This window comes from Excalfactoria chinensis, chromosome 1 (assembly GCF_039878825.1).
Source record: "Excalfactoria chinensis isolate bCotChi1 chromosome 1, bCotChi1.hap2, whole genome shotgun sequence".
In the NCBI taxonomy this organism is placed as follows: domain Eukaryota; kingdom Metazoa; phylum Chordata; class Aves; order Galliformes; family Phasianidae; genus Excalfactoria; species Excalfactoria chinensis.
This window is the reverse complement of record NC_092825.1, coordinates 54479146-54494184: the sequence shown is the minus strand read 5'-3', so window position 1 is coordinate 54494184 and position 15039 is coordinate 54479146. Positions and strand designations below refer to the sequence as shown.

At 45.0% G+C, this 15039-nt stretch overlaps 1 protein-coding gene across 2 annotated transcripts in view; it reads right to left on the bottom strand.

The window, feature by feature from the left end:
* Positions 1-10212: 10212 nt before the first annotated feature.
* The window catches only part of CREB3L2 (cAMP responsive element binding protein 3 like 2), a 72829-nt gene continuing 68002 nt past the window's right edge, over positions 10213-15039 (bottom strand). For both annotated transcript variants that reach the window (XM_072343307.1, XM_072343315.1), the window contains exons 9-12: positions 14095-14194; positions 12975-13101; positions 12073-12298; positions 10213-11172 (exon numbers count right to left, since the gene is read on the bottom strand). In XM_072343307.1, the coding sequence (XP_072199408.1) occupies positions 11097-11172; positions 12073-12298; positions 12975-13101; positions 14095-14194 (529 nt within the window). In that variant the 3' untranslated portion in view covers positions 10213-11096. The remainder of the gene's footprint in view (positions 11173-12072; positions 12299-12974; positions 13102-14094; positions 14195-15039) is intronic.

Sequence of the window (15039 nt, the reverse complement as noted above, 5' to 3'; positions counted from 1 at the left end):
TGTGGGAAACTCCCGGCCGGCCTCGCCCCCTCCACACCCCCCCTCTGCCCCCAACCAATCGCTGCGCCGCTCCCGGACACGCCCCCGCCGCCACGCCCGGTCACGCCCCGCGAGACCCCCATCCTCGCCGGCGGTGAGCGCTTCTGAGCTTGGAATAGGAACGGCCGGTATCTCCGTGTGCCGCTGTGTGCCATAACCCGGGGCTGATGCGCATCCGGCACCGAGCCACAGGGCTAGTGGGCACGGTGGGGGTGGGCTGGCAGTTGGAGCGGGTTGGTCTTAGTGGTCTTTTGCAACGTGAATGATTCCATGCATACGCACACCTTCTGCTTCACCTCCGGCAATGACAGCCTCTCCATGCTGCCCCGCCAACGTCATCCTGTCCCATTGGTAGTAAAGGAGAGTGATGATGCGTACCTTTGTGCTATGGCTCAAGTTCAGCCCGCTTTCGAAACCGTATTGTACCCGTGGACATGTACGATCAATCTGCACGCTCTTCAGCCGGTCTGTCCATACATTTTCTCCCCCATACCTCAGAATACCATCAGTTACTAAGGAAGAAAGCACAGTTAAGCAATGTGGCGTAGGAGAAGCAAAACTGAAGCCAGGACTGTTAAAGAAGGTGTAGAGTGCACTTTGAGCCGCATGCAGAGATATGCAGGCAGCCAGGAGCTCTGTGAGCCCATCCCTGCCTCCTCCACACCGCTCTGAAGCCTCCAGATGAGCAGCACCAGCCAACAGATGCCAGTCCTAGAACCATAGGATGATAGAATGGCCTGGGTTGAAAAGGACCACAATGATCATCCAGTTTCACACCCCTGCTATGTGCAGAGTCACCAACCACCAGACCAGCCTGCCCGGAGCCACATCCAGCTTGGCCTGCCATGCAGTGGCATGAACAAAAATACTGTAATGCCAAATCAGTTTGGCATATCCACCACCACACAGCCTGCCTGCCACTGGTCCATGGGAGGGAGTTCTGTGGGCTGTGCCCCAGGAACCCCCAGATCCAACAGCACTTGTGGATTTCCACACCCACGTGCTCCCTCCCCAGCAAAAATCATGCTGCGGCTCCTGCTTGTCAGCAGCAGTTTTGCCCACATGACTGCAATTACACCGTGCTCCGGGATTACCTGGCTTTCCTCCGACTGCTGCAATCTGCATGACTCATTTGCAGCACGAAAATGCTAAAGCTGTTTCCTTCCTATACCTTTTCCTGAATATGAGCAATTACAGGGGAATCTGAGGCCAGGGAGGGAAAGCCCTGCTTGCGCAATTACGCCTGTGGCAGAGCTGTCATCCAGGGGCTTTGGAAAGGCACCGACAGCAGAACCCCCCTCTGGTTTGCTCACAGATGCGTCTGCAGCCCTGGAGCACTAAATCAGGGGGAGAGGTGAGCACAGCCATAGAATACCAGCAGCAAGGGCAGCAGGTGTGTGGTTGGGACAGAGAGGGAAATGTTGAGGTAGGAGGGACTGTGGCCCTCTGAAGGAGGCTTGCATCGTTGCTCACATCTGCTAAAGTCCATTCTGAGCACCCCAGTGTGCCACGCTGTGTGCTGCCCTGGGTTTTGCTCAGGATAGGAAGACTGAAAGACCCATCCTAATGGCACAGAGGTGAATGTATGGAAATGGAATGGGAAGGAAAGGGAGGGACAAATGCACTCGCTCAGAGCGCTGGGCTCCCATAGGCAGAGCAGTTCACCAGTGCTGGCTCTGTTTGGATAGCAACCTGTGAGCTGCTTTCTGCTAGGTTCAACTTTTTTTGTTGTTGTTTTTTTAAAGCAATTTTCAGCTATTTTTTTTCCCACAGCATTGCTCCCATTTTGCACGTAGGCTGCCACAGCCAGAAATAGTCCCTGTTCCCGTTGCTAAGGTGTTCAGCTGTGTCACAGGGACTGATCCTGGCGTGGGTGCTGCCCTGCACCAACCCCACAGCTCAACTCAGGCATTCCCACAAGCTCAGCAAGGAGCCAACCCAAACCCAAGCACCACTGCAGCAAATAGAGGTGAGGCGACCCAGCAAACATGGCATTGCCCTGCAGCAATTGGTTTTGCCTCAGTTATGTCACAGCAGAGATAAGGGCCAGGACATCCCATTTCTTCCTCAGTGGTGATACACAGAAAAAGTGATTTTACAGCAACAGATAGAGCTCATGTTAAAATAACTCAAGATCACTTCAACTTTTTGATGCACAGATTGGAGGAAAACAAAGAACGCAAGAACTGTCCATCTCACTTGGAGTGAAATGTGCTTTTGTTTCTTACTACTGTCTCCTTTAGCTCCTCTTCCTTTGGTCTACCTTTATACTGAGTAGAAAGCCACCCTTGTCTCATTTCACAACCAGGAAAGTGAAGCAGGGAGGTGCTGGCTGAGCTCATCAGTGTGCCTAGTGCAGGGCTCAACCAAGGTGCCCATTTTCTCAGTCCATACCCAGTGACCCTCTGTGTTGCTGCTGCAGAATGGTTTTAGTTATGTCAAAGGTGTGAGCTTCTGCTCATTGCTCCTAAACTGCCCAGGAAGGTGGTAGCATCACCATCCCTGGAGGTATCAAGAACTGTGTGGTACTGAGGGACGTGGTCAGTGGGCATGGTGGGGGTGGGCTGGGGTTGGACTGGATGATCTTAGAGGTCTTTTCCAACCTTAATGATTCTATGGTTCCATGATTCTAAGCTCCTGTCCAATGAGGTCCATAAGCAAATTAACGAGGAGAGAGAGCACTGATGATGGACCCACCACAGAATGTCTACAGAGCCACTGAAATCCTTGTTGAGGCTTATACAAGAGAGAAAGGTGAAGACTTCCCACCCAACCCATGCTGGGACAGGCATTTTCAAGCCACATCACATCCTTTCTCCTGCCCTGCAATGGGAATCAGCCCAAGGGAGAGCATCAGCATCCAACCTGGAGCTCCACAGCAGTGCACTTCCCAAAGAACAGCACATACCCAGGGGTGATAGGTAGCGCTCCAAACAGCTCATCACCCAGCATTTCTCCTCTGTATGTGTGAGTTTTGTCTTTAACCACAGACTCCCTGCAGTGCCACCCACCTCACGAGGCTTTAAGGGGAGCGTTGAGGACTATTAATCACCAGCTGGTATTTTGTATCCTCTAAGGAACTGAGCTCAGCTAAAACTAAGCTGCAGGTAACTTCGCCGATCAGTCACAGTCTAACGATTTCCCTGTAAAAATGTTACACGTGGCTGGATGCTGCTAACAAGTGCCCTAGATCGATGGCTCTGGCAAGTGGAATTCTCTGCTTAGAAAGCCAGGGGCATTCACAGCTAAAAGAAAGGCTGCAACCTCCAGAAGGATGAGAGTAGAGGGAGGGAGTGGGATGCAGAACTCTGGGGAGATAGCAAAGCCCTTCTGCTCCCACCTCCTTTGTGCAGATGCAGAATCAAAGCAGCTGAGATGGAGGGCTGGGGGTGATGCTTTCATGAAGGATCTGGGCCTGCTCAGAGCTACCGTTGTGCAGTGCTGTGTGAGGTGGTGGGTAGCAAAAGTAGTCCTTGGGTTAAAACCACTGCAGTGGTGTTGCAGGGTGAAGAGCTCTTTTATGTCTGTGTATCCCTGTGCTACTTTAACCTTCTGGCCCAAAACCTGACCAAGCATCTGGGGATGGAACTGGATGGTCTTTAAGGTCCCTTCCAACCCAAGTTATTGTACGGTCCTATGATTCCATAACTGCAGCTCTTCACTGGGCCATCTGTTGCCAAGCTCTCTGGATGGTCGTACAGCCAGAGTCCTCAGACCAGACTGCAAATGGTGTTTGCTCTTTCCACATCTATTCAAAGTGATGAAGGCCAACACCATCTAATGCTACTGTAGGGTACTTCTGGGCTGGGAGATGAAATGAGGGTCACACATATGGATAGGGGGAAAAAATTCTTCTAGGAAAGAGTAGTGCTGCAGTGGCACAGGCTGCACAGGGAGGTGGTGCAGTCACCGTCCCTGGAGGTGTTCCAGAACCATACGGATGTGGCACTGAGGGCTGTGGTCAGTGGGCATGGTGGGGATGGGCTGATGGCTGGACTGAATGATCCTAGTGGTCTTTCCAACCTTAATGATTCTATGAAGTAGCTGCTTCCTGTGATGCTGGAGACATCTAGCCTAGGGTTACCCAGGGTGAGGGAGTGGTGCTGAGGCCAGAGAAGGACCCAACCCATAAAAGCCAATGATGAAAGAGCTCTTAAGGTGCACAATTTAAGCAGATGGCTGGTATGAGGTCAGTGAGAAAAAGGCCATATCTTCTGGTGAGCTGAAATTTCTGGTATGCAGAAATTAAGCCCCAGCATGCTCTAGCTGACTGGTATTACTGTGCTTAAGCTGGTGTCCCCTTGAGCATCAGCATTCTTGGATCCCATTTTTATAAAGAGAGAATTTAATATTAATGTGTCTGTGTTGCATAGTTGCACTCAAGTGCTATCGCTGTTATCAAATGCCATCAGCCTTTGTCTATTTCCCACCCACTATTGGCAGACATAACTCTCCTCTCAGAAAACAAAGGGGCAGCAAGCTTCAGTGGGAGCCCAGAGTGCTGCTTTCAGCCTTCTCTGTTGTGCCATGCTCGGGGAAACCAAGAGATCCCATTGCTCCCAACCATAGCAAAGCAAAACAAGTTATAGCTGCTTTTTCTACAGAAAATATTTATTTGAAAGAAATGAAAAGCATAACATACTTAGCTACGTACATACATGTTTAGGCTACAAAGGCAGGTAATCTGTTCTCTTGTAGAACCAAGTCGACAGTTTAAAAGGAAAAGGCAGCAACTTCTTTATACCCAATGGACATGGTTGCAGGTGAACAATCAGGTGGGAATGCACCCAGGTGACAGCGACGGGGAGGCCATCGAGCACACATACACGGAATGAAACAGGCTTTTGGCAAAAGCACGGAGATTTCTGTGGCCAGGAAAGGCTACAATGCAGTTTATCAAGGAATTTGGGAGATGCTTCTGCACTAGTATTACTGTTCTTTTATCTACGATAGTTCTGTTGAAGAGTTTGCACAAACTCATACGGTATCCACGCGTACAGAGGGAAAGGAAATGATCAGCTGAATCTCTTTCAGGGTGTCACAGGCAGAATGACTCAGTCACAGGGTCTTGTTTCTCATGGCCCCAGGCAACGAGTTTGGCCTCTGTTCCTCTCCAAAGAGTAATATCAGGTAACCTGCCCTTCAGAAGGCCTAGCAAAACCTCACTGGAGCTACAGTGTGCTCATACCATGGCACAGCCCTCGCAGAGGCTATGGTGCTGCAGGCAGTGGTATGCCAGGTCCCCCATGAGTCCTCCCAACTCTCCATCCTCCCTTTTTTAAGGCCATTTTAAAATGTATAACGTATTATTACACTGTTATATTAAATGTATAACATTAAGAAGAAAGCATCTGAAAACACAATTCTGCACCACAAAATTGATATCTGAAGACCAGACACAGCAGTGTTGGGGTTTGTTTGTTTTTGTACCACACCATGGTTGTCCTACAGATCTGCCAACGCACACACACAAAAGGACACAGTTTAACGGCTCTCCGTTGACATTTGCTAATAGGACAGAAATCATACAGCGATCCTCACGACAGATTTATATTTACTCACAGTGTGGAATGTGGGCGGTAAGAGAGAAGCACCTGGGCTTTCTGCTGCACCAAGAGGAATGTGCCTGAGGTGCTCTGGTAGATGCCTTTATAGAAGGACACTTATTTGGAAGGTTGGAAGGGAAGGCGGCATACACAGTAACGGTCAGCTATGCATTCATCTGACATAAACGGGACTACACTTCATTGAAGACCAAGGGGAAAAGCAAAGAGAAATCAAGTTGGGAACTAATGGAAAAGACTATCATTGCTGATTGAAGGAATTAGGAACTAGGATGTTTCTCTAGGAAGTCCAGCTTTCCCATGTTTTGTTCTTACCTATACAATTCCAGCTCTTGGGGATAAGCATGGGGAAGGGCTTTAGCATAGAGCAGAGACCACCAGTAAATAACTTACAGTAATACCCAAACTATTTCTGCATCACAAATGAGGTTTTTGTTTTTTGCAAGATGTAATCCTTTCTATATACAAAGTCAATTCAGGCCTGATGAGATAACCACAAAAACAGATGGCAATTCCCCTCTAAATCCCGCAGTCTCCAATGGACGCTGATCTTAGCAATGCAGTGTTAACTGGGATCACAACCTTGATGCCCACTGTTGATTTGTAGACTGTAAGAAAAGTATACCCTCCTGGCCCATTGACTGAATCCTAGCCTCTTATTTATAAAGTCTTTAGCACATGAGCCACTTCAGGCACCTCTACAACCCCCAAAGCTGTTTACCCTCAATACTACAGTGCAAAGCAGCAGCACCATAGCACAATGCTACTTATATAGGCTACCATCACTTTCATAGTTAAAAGAACTGACCTACTACTTCACCTTCAAAATACAAAATGTTCCCTTTCTAATTAGTGACTTGAGAAAGAAATATTTTAGTCACCCAAGTATAAAAATACTCTGTATACTTCTGTTCTTAGCTGCATGGGTTTTGTACAATGGCCTCTTGCCATAAGCTAGAATCTAGAGCCCATATACTCAGAGGAAATCCCTCCCAACATAGCAATTAGTATCATTCATTTACTTGACCCACATTCTAAACGCACCAGACAGAGCTCACCGCTGATGGTTTGGGGGACGGGGGCAGAGGTGGGGATTTCAGCAGGGAGAAAAAGAGAAGGAAAGTTTTGGGATTTTTCTCAGCTCTACATTAAAGGAATCAAGAATAAGCTTGCATTGGGATACACCGTTATACAGAGGGCTACGGAAGAGGTCTCCTGCCATCGTGGATCAACCTGCAGCGCCTGTAAACAGTGAGTGGGAAGCTGTGCTGCATCAGCCAGAAGCTGGCCTCAGAACCTCAGCCTAATCCAATATCAGTCCGTGCTGCTGGAAAACACTGAATGGTGAGGAGGAAGTAAAAGAAATGCAGCAAAGAACTATAAATAGCCTGGCAAATCGAACAACAAAACAAAAAACCCAACACCAACATTATCTACACATAGGTAACAAGGTTAGAACTGTCACGTGCCCTGTGCCTAATACTTCTTAAATATATATGTATATATATATATATATATATATAATAATGCCCTAATTCCTTCATAGCTTATCTCCCTAGAAGCAAAGAACTGACAGATCTAGGCATGCTTTAACACTATGGGCCAAAAGTGAAGTTTACTAGCATAGAACCATGCTGTCAAACAGCAAAAAGTTGCAGCTAAAGACTCCAAGGATTGCTTAAGTCCCCTAATGGAAGTGGATAACAGGTAGCACAAGGCTTCTGCCTGCCCTGTCCATACACACGTCATCCCATGTCACTGACCACAGCAGAAGTCATACTGTTAGGCTACAGACTCAACTAATATGGTTGAGATCATTATATGTACTGGCATCTTCCCTCCCTGAACACCCCTTACTGCTTCTTACCAATGTCCTTAGCACATACAGCTTCCTCTACAACAGCCTTGGATCCCAGTGGGCCATCCCTTGGGTCTCCTCTGCCCCCTGCTAGGGCATGGCCATTGCTCACCCCAGGGGCACCAGGTCCTTGTCACATAGCTACCCATGCGAGGGTGATGATGGGAGATACTTGGCTCCTACTGTCTCAAAGAGAAATCTGTTCAACTAAAGCCCCTAAAGAAAAATGGTCGCAAACATACCAAAGAAAAGCAAAGGATCTCCTTGCTATTAAGAAATACTATTTAATAATAAAATCCATAAACAAAGTGTGTGCTAGCTCAAGAGGTTCCCAGGGGTACTTAAAAATTATTTAAAGGATGAGACAGGTGAGGATTATAGAAACAAATTATTCAGCAGTTAAAATCAGTGTTGCCAGACTGGTTCAGATGAATTAGTTCAGCAGGGTCTGACCCTGAATATGACCAATTTTAAATGTTTCAGATGAAAACATGATTATCTCCCGATAAGATTTGAATGGATAGGTCCATGGATTAAGCAAATAAGAAGGGAAAGCATCAATAGGGATTAGTGCAGGAGGTCCCAGAGAAGGAGGTTACTTGGGTATTGCAAAATTGTCTCTTTAAAGTATTGGGAAAAAATTCAATTTTGATTTCAATACAATGAAGTCAGCAGTATCTGCAATGGGAGGCGATCCATTTAGCTGGCAGTGGGCACGAGCTCAGGCAGCTTGGCCTTCTGTTCATGCACACTGCAAATTGCAACCCAATTTAAAGCAGTGTTGTGCTTGACAATTTGATGCCCCCTTTGCAGAAGCCCTAAGTATTCAGTTTCATTCAGAGGTGGCAAACCATGGGTGCTCTGAAACAAAAAGACCACTAAAGGAATGTTCTAAGCTATGACCTTGCCATCATAGCTGAACGATCAGTCCCAGCTTTCTCCTGACACCCCTGTGATGGTGCTGAGACACTGGCAAGGGCTGCCTACTGATTATATGAATACCCCCTCCCTGGAAGCATTCAAGGCCAGGCTGGATGGGGCTTTGAGCAACCTGGTCTAGAGGGAGGTGTTCCTGTCTATAGCAGGGGGTTGGAACAACATGATCTTAAAAGCTCCCTTCCAACCCAAACCATTCTATGATTCTATGACTCTTTACTGACCTCATGTGGCTGAAATATGCACCCATCCCTTGTGACACCATCAGTGACACCATCAGTGCTATTCAGATGAAGCCTTGTATAATTGCTTCATAAAAACATCCAAAAGCCATTGCGGGATACTGGGATGATGCAGAGGACCAAACAGGATCGTTGTGAAGGGAAAGAAGCCTTAAAGGTTTATTGATCCACGCCAAAAAGGGTTTTTTTTTGCAAAATGGTCTACAAAGGCGATCTTCTCCCATTTCTACCAAAGGTAAATTAGTAAAAAGGCACTTGCACAGATGAATAGGGCATAAGGTAAAAAGTACATCTGTGCACCAACACTCACTATGAGCTCATGGAGTCAGGCATACATTTCACTCTCATTATGGTGGGGGGTGGAGGACAGAAGGCAAAGCCCTTTGTTGTCCACCAAATTGTTTCCATTTCTTTCATTGAGCTTCCAGCTTGGCCTAAGAGCAGGTAGCAAGGAGGACACCAAAGAAAGAAGGGCTAAAAAGAATGAAGAACAAGAAAGGAGCAGGTGTGGCAGCTGCTACGATAGAATACAAATGCAATATTTTACAAAACAGAATACTTGCAGGAAATATCTACTGTACATAGTAAAAAATTACATGTGAGGCTAAGTTAGTTTTTCCTTTGTTTATCATGAGGGGAAAGAAAAAGCTACAAAATTGTTTTGTTGTTTCTTTTGTTTTTTAATTGACTTATGTTAAACTGTATAATAGCTAGTCTGCTGAATTAAGATTTTCACATTAAAGTCATCCTCAATGAAGTATGAGGACCATTCTGTAGCAACAAGAGCAATCCCTGCTCAAATCATGGGCTAGAATTGGCTGTGGCAATCCAAAGACCAATTCCAAGAAGCACAACTCAGGCAAAGGCATGAGCGGGGTACCAATAGAAGGACAAGTCTTAGGTGACAGCTGCATGGGAGAGGAAGGAAACACGGCAAAGTAAAAAGTGGACTGAACTAGGATCAGATTTGAATATGGTTCTTAGTTTTTCCACTACATTTCGGGCCAGTCACCTCACCCATCTACGTGCCTGCCTCATTCCTTTTTGCTTTGCTGCCTACATACCAACTCTTCAGGTCAGAGACTGCCTTGTCATACGTTAAAACAGCACCTAACCACCTCCAGGCCTGAATTGCATGCACCTTATTTGGCTAAACAGTTGGTCTAAGATCTCATCTCTGGAAAAGGACACATGAAGAAGAGGAGGCCTATGACTATTTTAGGGCAATTCAAGCTTAGAGGGAGGGAATGCTCCATGATATTTCTATGTTCAATTTCAGAGCTTGCCAAGATCACTTGCAGGGTTAGGGAAGGTTAATCCAATATAACTCCTTGAACAAAATCTTGCAAAGCTAATAAATACTATTTACAACAGTAACAGGAAGATGGGAAAAAAAAAAAAAAAAAAAAAAAAAAAAAAAAAAAAAAAAAAAAAAAAAAAGGAAAAGGAAACACAAGACTTGGTCTACATGAGAAATTCCATCAATGCAACTAGAAGCCAATAAATAAAATCCATATGGTCCTCCCAGGAGGCACTTCTGGTTTAAGACATAACATTGATTTAGTTTGTTGGGAAGGAACTGATCTGAACTAAACAGATTAGCCTTAAGCAGACTAAGGAACATCCACCCAAAACACTGCCTGAAGTTAACAAAACCTGCTTTCTAAACAGAATCTGTTAGATTACTCCATTTGTGTGACAGTGTGACAAGACAGTGATGGATCTTTGCTTGAATTCCATAGGGGTAGAAGCGGTAGGGACACCTACCACATTTGCTTCCAATGCAAAACCTGTTCCACTAAATGGCTTAGGCACTGGTGAGGAGAAGAGAGAAAGATGTAGGGGAGGATGATTCAGCACTGTCATTGTCCATACCTCTCCTGCCTGTGCTGTTAACAAAATAGTATTGAGGCCCGTTCTTGTGCTTTCAAAGGCAGATGAAGCATATGCTTCTCATTCCTCCCAAGAAGGCTCAAATGCTACAAACTGGTGGGCAAGGAACTGTGACTAAAGCTTGAGCAGCATCATGATGTCTCTTCTATTCTCTTTGTTACCTTCTCCCAAGAAACCCATCAGCCACCTGCTCCCATAAGTTTTGCATATTCCACTCTTCTACCCAATGACTTTACGCACAGATGATGATATATATATGCAAGCACTGATACATGTATAGAGCTCAATCATCAGCACACTGCTGGTATCATCTGCAATCACAATTCAACCCTGCCCTTGTATTACCAGACAGGAAAGAAATAAAAGGAAACACCGGGATTGTGTGAAGTAAAGAAAGGAGTCACAAGACAAGAGATTCCATCTGCAGTCACAGTCTCACCAGTCAATGCAGAATTAGGTCAACTCCCTCTTTTGTGCTTTGGTTCACTGAGGATGACAAGTCAGGGGGACTTTGGTTGAAAATATTTGGGAAAGAGGGAAGTCAAGAAAAAAGGCTTTTTATTTTTAAGAGGTGGCATTGACTCTTCTATCTATTTCAATTATCTTCAGTGTTTCATTTCCTTCTATTTCAGAGTTGACTCTGTAGGGGATAAAAAGCAACAACAAAGGTTGTTAGTTGACACTAACAGTCATATTTAAAAGTGCACATCCTGTTCAAATTGGCTAATGCAAAAAAAGGCACTCAGTATTTTAACAGGCACTTGTCAGTTGGAATATGATAACACACTGAATTAGTCATCTCTTTGGCCCTGGTATAACTCTGATACAAGTGTTCAGAAGGCACTCTTGGAGTGACATTGCTCAACTTAGATCTCTGAAAAACATTCTTCTAAACACAGTCCAACTGTTCAGTGTATTTGCTACTGCTTGTTAGCAGAGACCAAGACCTGAGGCAACAGAACAGTGGCAGGACAATCAAAGGTACAGTGGAAGAAAAAATGCACTCATATTATTTAACCAGTGAACCTTTCTTTGCAGAGGACCCAAATATAAACTCATGATATAAAAAAATAAATTATGAAAGAATTTCACATTAAGCAGTTCAAATAACCTGACGGGTTTGTTTTCTAAGTCAAATCCTGCTAACTTTCCACAGCATGCATTAGTAAGATTGCTGCTGTGGGAAGTTTAAGCTCTTCACACCCTAACTTCTTACAAAGCCCTGTGAGTCACAGCCTCACACTTCCACTCGAATGGCAAAAACTTCCTCCTTTAGGGGACATGCACATAAGTGCTTAAAGAAGTGGAGGAGGCAAAACTAACAGGCTTACAGGGGCTAGCACTGAGTTCAGTAGCTTTGTTAAAGTATTATTGCAACCGCTTCTCCAAAAGAGGGTGACAGTATCTTTGCCTATAAGCTCCTCGGACAGAGACCAACTTCAAGTTGCACAGTGCCCAGAATAGCACAATCTTACTAATGGCCTCCACAACAGAGACTTCAAACACCTGTTTCGCTCACAAGCAGTCCACATGCACTCACCTATGCTGCTGTAGGCCCAGCAGCACTGATTTCTCTAGCCGTGTCTCATTGGCTATTGTGAACTCCATGATATCATCTCTCTGCATCACTGGCACAGCTTCCAGAGCTAGCGCTGCATACTTGGGGATGTCTGCATGCCTGTCGTTTCGATCTGCAGATGAGATCGGGCTTGACGACTCCTCCAGTTGGTGAGACTCTTCATAAATTAGCAGACTCCGTGACCTCACTGGATGCAAAGAGAGAAGGGAAAACTGTGATGAGAAACAGGCAGGTCAAAGAGTGCAGCCCTGGTCATCTCAGGAAATGGAAACCATCAGAGCAGAACTAGAGCTGCAAAGGTCTTTTCATCACGATTAATTGGTAGTTTGATAGCTGTGGGAAAACACTGCAGGTCCAGGTGGGGATCAAAAAAGTTCTGAACTCTTCACGGAACAAGAGCAAAATGAAGTAATCACTTTAATAATACAGGTTTAATCCAACCACTTCTTAACTGATATGTAATACTAAGCTTCCCATTAAGTCCTTAGACACTCAGATAACACTGGCAAAAGAAACAGCAGCTGATAGTTGTACTTACTGACAGTACGAATATGTGGTAAGGAGCAGAAATGAAGCTCTCCCGCTACCTTTTACAGACTACTACCTCTAGTTCTTCAAACAGAAACATAAAGGCTTTAAACTGAAGTATAAAGCAAATTGGTGGGGAAGGGCTTTGCAAATCTTTATTAAGTCTGCTGCCATCAGCATAGCTTGCCAAGATATCACCTGAAAACCACAAGTATATCAAGGTTCGACCATCTAAGTAGCAGAAGAGCAAGAGGCACTTGGGGAGGGCTATGGGAATGGGGGGAAAAAACAACCAATTAAGCAAGAAGCAAGAGATGATGGTGGTGGTCACTTACCAATGGAGTCTGTGTAGGACTCTGGTGAGGAATGCTGCCTGGGCAACACCATCTTTGTAGCAGAAGGATATGGTCCATAGCTCTGAGAGAAGCTGCCAAAAACAACTGCAAAGCACAGCACCACCATCTGGCAGAGGGAAAAGGAGAGAGAGGTTAGGTAATCATAAAGGCTGGAAAAGACCACTAGGATCATCTCGTCCAACCATCAGCCCATCCCCACCATGCCTGCTAAACCAGGTCCCTCAGTGCCACGTCTGCATCAAAACAAAGAACTGACTCAAAGCAGATCTGATACCTTATCAAAACAAGTGACTTGAGGCTATTTTTGTCACTACCTACAGCATCTCTTAGCAAAGGCACATATACAAGAACAAATTCGGCACTTTAATGCTGGAGTTTGTTTTCAGTGTCTGACATTGTTTTGGCCTCTTGCCTTATTTCTTCCCAAAGCTGAAAAGCAGACACAACTGGCATGTGTGTTACACAGATACTGTTGGGAATTTCCAAGGTTATTTCTGCTGCAGGCCCCAGTCTTGCTTAAAAGTGACAGAGAGGCTGGCAGCCAATGAGAAAAGCAAAGGCCTTGAATATAATCTCCATCAATTTATAGCACTAGCTTAAAAGAAGCTTGTTGGCTGGCTGTAAGGGAGGAAGAGCTTCATTCTAACCCTTTTCTTATCCTGACAGACATTCCTGAAATAGAACAGATGTAGATTTACAGCCTTAGTCGTATTTTTATTCGGATTTTAAAGTTTATTTTTACTGGTATCTAAAATCTGAAAATAGGGGCACCATCATTTTCATTTTACAGCTCTAGATAACACTTCTAACATTAAAAAAAATGTAGCAAATAATAAAACAGGTCACCCAGAGGAGCAGAGCTGCTTCAGCACTGCAGCAGCCCATTAAAAACACAGGCATGGTCTCCTACAGAATTTAATGCCTTGCCTTCATCAGTCAGAAGTCTCACCTCCCTCAGAATGAAGTATTAAACTATCAAGAGAAATTTCTCAACCTGAGAATTTGTAAGTGAGGGGCTTAGCAGAAGAGGGGCTGCGCTTTTGAGCAGCTGAAAGTGAACTTCACTCCTCTACAATCCCTGGCTTTACAAAGTACTCACCATAAGACAGGTCCCTGTCTGTGTGCTAGCTGCCTTACACGAACGGGACACCTTCCCAGCAACCATGGCCTGGAGTCTCTGCAGCTGCTGCAGAAGCGTTCTGGAAAGCAAAGACAACAGATGTGAGCATCAGATGTCCTGATCTACTTGTTTGTACTTCAGATTCTACACATGGCAATCATACACTTAGCAGTTACAATAAGATACAGATAACTGAAGTCCTACCCTTGAAATCAGAAGTAAGGAATGAGACTAATTTTTACAAAATTCTTGCATGGGTTAGCAATGGATCTTCCTAAAAGATCTTTTGCCTTTCCCCAAGCTGACATCCCCAAACAACGACTTCTTTATCTTATTCAGACAGCTCTTAGAAATAAAAAACTATTTTCAGTCTTTCTTTAGGAAATTCTGGTATGTGTGTGAACAACAGGAATTGCCCTCTGTGCACGTGAGTGACTGCTTATACAGTCCTGGCTCTGCATCATTAATTGAGGAGGAGTTCCACAGTTACTTGAAATGGTGCAAAAGCAAACTTGCATTGCTGTTACTGGTGGTAGAAGTATACTTCTACGCCCTTCTTCTGAAAATGTGCTGTACAGTGAATTGGACCATTTTTAAAGAAAGGGATTTAAAGCACAGACTTAATTCTCCATAAATTCGTTTGCTGCATAAAGTACATCATTGCTGCATGCTAGATCTTCCAGGAGTTTGTAGAAACTACAGTTGCTTGAAGCAGCTACTCTGACCGTGCCTTTCAGAGGTAACAACCACAATGGTAATTCTCTTCTGGTTTAAATCAACTGTTGTGGACCAGGAGGGTATTCTTGTGCTTCACTTGCTGGTTTTCTTTTGCTATAGCATCATCATTGGCTACAGTCAGGATATTATCATTTAACTGTGAAATAATCCCAAAGAATAATTGCCATTGAGTTTTCACAACAGTTT